Source organism: Chaetura pelagica, unplaced genomic scaffold (genome assembly GCF_000747805.2).
Source record: "Chaetura pelagica isolate M959 unplaced genomic scaffold, ChaPel_1.0 scaffold356, whole genome shotgun sequence".
Lineage (NCBI taxonomy): Eukaryota > Metazoa > Chordata > Aves > Apodiformes > Apodidae > Chaetura > Chaetura pelagica.
The window spans coordinates 6,917,527-6,921,416 of NW_009953964.1; the positions used below are offsets into that span (position 1 = coordinate 6,917,527).

Here is a 3,890-nt window from a genome sequence, read left to right on the forward strand (position 1 = left end):
CGGGGCCGAGGCGTGCACACGCGTGTTCAATGCTTGCGGGTGTGCCCGTGGCCATGTGCCGGGGTGTGCGTGTCTGTGCGTGTGCACACGCGTGTGTGTGCGTGTGCGCGTGCTGCTGCGTGTGTACACGCGTGTGCCTGGTCTCGTAGCTCCTCCGTGAAGCAGCAGCACCGGAGCAGCACGGCCAGCTCTGGTCCGGGCAGGGCTCCCGCAGCCCCCCCGGGCGCTGTCAGGGCAGGCCGGGGTGCGGGGCGGCACGGACCCCCCGGGAACGGGGTGCTGCGTGGGAACACAGGGATGGGGAGCGTTCATTGTCTCCGGAGCCCCTGTGCTGCTGGGCGGCCTCATGGGAGTTCGGTGCCAGCCTGGTCCCTTCTCCTGCTGCTTCCCTTGGGGGAACTTACCGTGTCTGCTCGGCTCTGCCTTCTCCAGGTTCCCTGAGTGGCCATGGCCAGAGGTGTGGATTGCCCCATGGCTGTGGGACACATGTGCTCTCAGCTCCCACCTCCGCAGGGACTCGGTAGCATTGGCAGAGCTGGGGGGGCTTCTGGAGATCTTGGGTCTTCCTGCCATGTGTCTGCCACAGGGCTGCCCCATGGGCCTGGGGAGGGTTTGGAGCTGGCTGGGCAACACCAGTCTGTGTCTCCCCTCTGTGCCGGGGTACCTGCCTGCAGCCTGCTCTGTACTGCGTGGCAGAATCTCAGCACACCCTCGACATGGGGTGTAGGTGCTGAGCTTGGGTTTCCTGTGGCCCAAAGGCGTGTATGACTCCTAGCTCCAGGGATGCTGGTCCCAGTGAGCAGAGGGTAGGGCTTAGGCTGCCACCACACCCCTGCTGTGTGCTGCAGCCCCCCTTGGCCCCTAGGCCATGCTAGGCCCAGCTCCTTGCCGGCAGGTGGGAGGTGTCGAGCCCCCTCAGGCTCTCGGGTGCCTGTTGCTATCTCTGCAGGAGTGCCTGCACCACATCTCCTGGCTCTAGCAGCTGCAGCAGCACCTGAATCCTACTCCCGGTTCAGACTGCTGGGGTAAGGCTGAATTTTGTGTTAGGCAGCTGACACTGCTTCTCCCTTCCTGCAGGGCTGGGCAGCGGGTGCCACCGCACAGGCTGTGTTGGGGCTGGTGGGTGCTCTGGGCAGCCACCAAGCCCATTGTCATGAGTGGTGTGGAGAAAAACAGTTGGCAGCTGGGGGTGTCTTGTGATGTCTGTACTGCTCCCCCCCTCACTGCCCCAACCTCTCTCTTGCAGACCTGTGGCAGGACTAGCATGGGAGAAGCCTTCCCCAGGCATGGGCAGCACTAAGGAGACGAAGGGGCTGCAGCTGCTGAGCCACCAGGCCGGGGTTGAGGACACCTGTGAGCCTGGCACCAGTTCCCCAGGCTGCCTGCCAGTGGGTGAGTGCCTGCCTGGCTCTGGCTGTGCCCCGGAGGACCGTGCCATGAGGACCTGCTGTGCTGTTCAGCCAGAGGCTCAGGGCACCAGGGCTGGCCCAGTGGTGGAGAAGAAGGTGCCGTCGCCGACAGGACCAGCTCCTGGCACACTTCTCCCGGATGCTGACAAAGAGCCAAGCATGGCAGCAGCAATAGGGAGCTGCGAAGGACCAAGCGGTGCTGTCCCTGCCTGTGGTCCCATGGGGATGGCGGGTCCCAGTATCCAGAGGGAGAACATAACCCCCATTGCTCCCATACCTGAGTCCTGCCTCAAAGCACCCAGCAAGGATGTGGGGAGCACGCCGGCCCCAGCCAAACATGTGGCATTTGTGGAGCCTGCTGTGGGTGCTGGAGCAGCTGAGCTGCCAAACCACGAGCAGGTCCAGAGTGACACAGGAACGTCCCTGGCTGCTGCATCTCAAGCAGAGGGTGTTGAGGCTCTGAAGCACCCCCAGGGGGGCACAGCAGACATCCCTGATGCCAGCACTGTGGGGAGCGGGGGACAACGTGAGGCAGGGCTGAGCCCCGCTGTGCCGTGCCAGGGCAGAGCTGAGGGGAGCCCAACACAGGGTGCAGATGCCGGGAGTAGCCAGCAGCCCCGGACAGCCAAGCTGCTCTGCGAGTCCTACTCTTTCGAGGTGACCCCACCACAAGATGCTGGGACACAGGACATGGGGACGCAAGTGGACAGCCGAGCATCGCTGGTGTCAGTGGCTTTGAGCCCCATGAGCCCCCCAGGTGGGGCTGTTGCCTTCACCTTCCCCAAGAGAGAGCTGGGCTCTGCTGCCCCCCCACGCCTGGAGCCCTCCAGGAAGGATGCAGAGATGCAGGTGTCCATGCCCGTGGAGACCCGCTCTGTGGCTACTGGGCCCATGACACCAGTGGCCAAGTCCCCTCAGGCCTCATACCCCGAGGTGCACGTGAAGGGGACAGTGGAAGAGGAGGCTCCGGAAGCAATCCAGGAGGTGAGCTGGGATGAAAAGGGGATGACATGGCAGGTGTATGGAGCCTCCATGGAGATGGAGGTGCTGGGCATGGCCATCCAGAAGCACCTGGAGAAGCAGATCGAGGAGCATGGGCGGCAGGTGGTGATGACACTGCAGAGCACCCGCACCAGCTCTGTCAAGGGAGCTCCCCGCAAAGGCGAGGCCAAGAGGCAGCCCAGCATCTTTCGGGCTCTGCTGCAAAACATCCGGCGGCCCCGGTGCTGCTCCCGTGCCGGCCCCGCCATGGAGTGAGCCACAGCCTGCACTGGCGGGGCAGGGGTGCCGTGGGGAGGGGTCCCTGCCCCAGCATCCCAAGAAACCTGCTGCTGGTGTGTGGAGCTCCTGGGACCAGGGTGAGTGGTGATGGAGCACTGCACACTGGGGCAAGGCTTCTCCTTTGCCTGGGGTCCCCCTGCCAGCTTGGGGTGCCCCACCAGCCTGGCCCAATGGAGGTGTCTCGGGATGTGAGATGGGTGCCATGTCTCTGTGCTTGGTGGCTTTTGGCAGGAAGCACATGGCTCTTCCCAGCCAGTGGTGGCTGCTCCCGAGGCATCTTCTGCCTGTGGTACAGGTCTGGAGATGGCTCAGGGTGGGCACAGGCAGTTTGCTGCTGGCTGCCCTGAGCTCTGGTGTGGCTTGTGTCCTGAGCAGCAGCATTGCTCCCCATGCTGGAGAAATGCTGGTGCATCACGGTGCTGCCACTTTGCCTGACCAGGGTTTGGCCAAGCTCTGACCAGCCCATGGTCGTGCATGTGCCAGTCCCTGTGGCTGACCGGGGTGGGAACATTCAGCCCAGCCTGCCACAGCACCTGTCCTCTCTGCCCCGCTGCCGTGCCGTGAGTGCCCTGGACCTGGGAGGACATGGCCACACGGGGCACCAGGACAGATCACAAACAGGAGAGACTGGGCCAACCATGCCTGCAGTGGAGAGCTGCTCATCCCTGTCACCGTGTCTGGAAGCACTTGGGGAGTCTGTCCCTACGGCCCCCAGCCCCCCCTGCTCAGGGACCTGCCCTGGGGACAGCCACAAGAGCGCAGGGCACATCCTCGCCACGGCTGGCAGTGGGGATGGAGCCTGTGCAGCCTCCACAACGTGGAGAGGCCCCGCATGTCAGGGATACAGGCGCGTGTCCCTGCACGGGTCCCTGTGGCCGCACTGGCTGCTGTGCCCCTCGGCAGCGGGGGATGCACCAGCTGCACAGCGCTGCCACTTTTTACAGCTGGGGTTTTACAGGGAGGGGGGCTTTTGTTGAACAGTGTTTGTGGTTTTGGAGCTTTTTAAGAGACGCTTTCAGCCGTGTGCATACTGCCTGGAGCCACTTCTTCTCCCGTGGCTTGCGGGGCTGTGACCCTCTTTTTCAGACACTTTTCCTGCGTTGGGCTGGAGAGCGTCAGGAGCGAAGGGGTCGGCGTGCAGGGGGGTGAGCCTCCCCGCGGCCGGGTGGGCACCCCCGGGGACGGGCGAGCATCCCCGCG

General features: G+C 64.3%; 1 protein-coding gene across 1 annotated transcript in view; it reads right to left on the reverse strand.

Moving 5' to 3' along the window:
* The window catches only part of LOC104392675 (glutamate dehydrogenase 2, mitochondrial-like), a 6,691-nt gene extending 6,094 nt beyond the window's left edge, over positions 1 to 597 (reverse strand). The window contains exon 1 of the mRNA XM_010002104.1: positions 405 to 597. Coding sequence (XP_010000406.1) covers positions 405 to 597 — 193 coding nt within the window. The remainder of the gene's footprint in view (positions 1 to 404) is intronic.
* Positions 598 to 3,890: the final 3,293 nt, after the last annotated feature.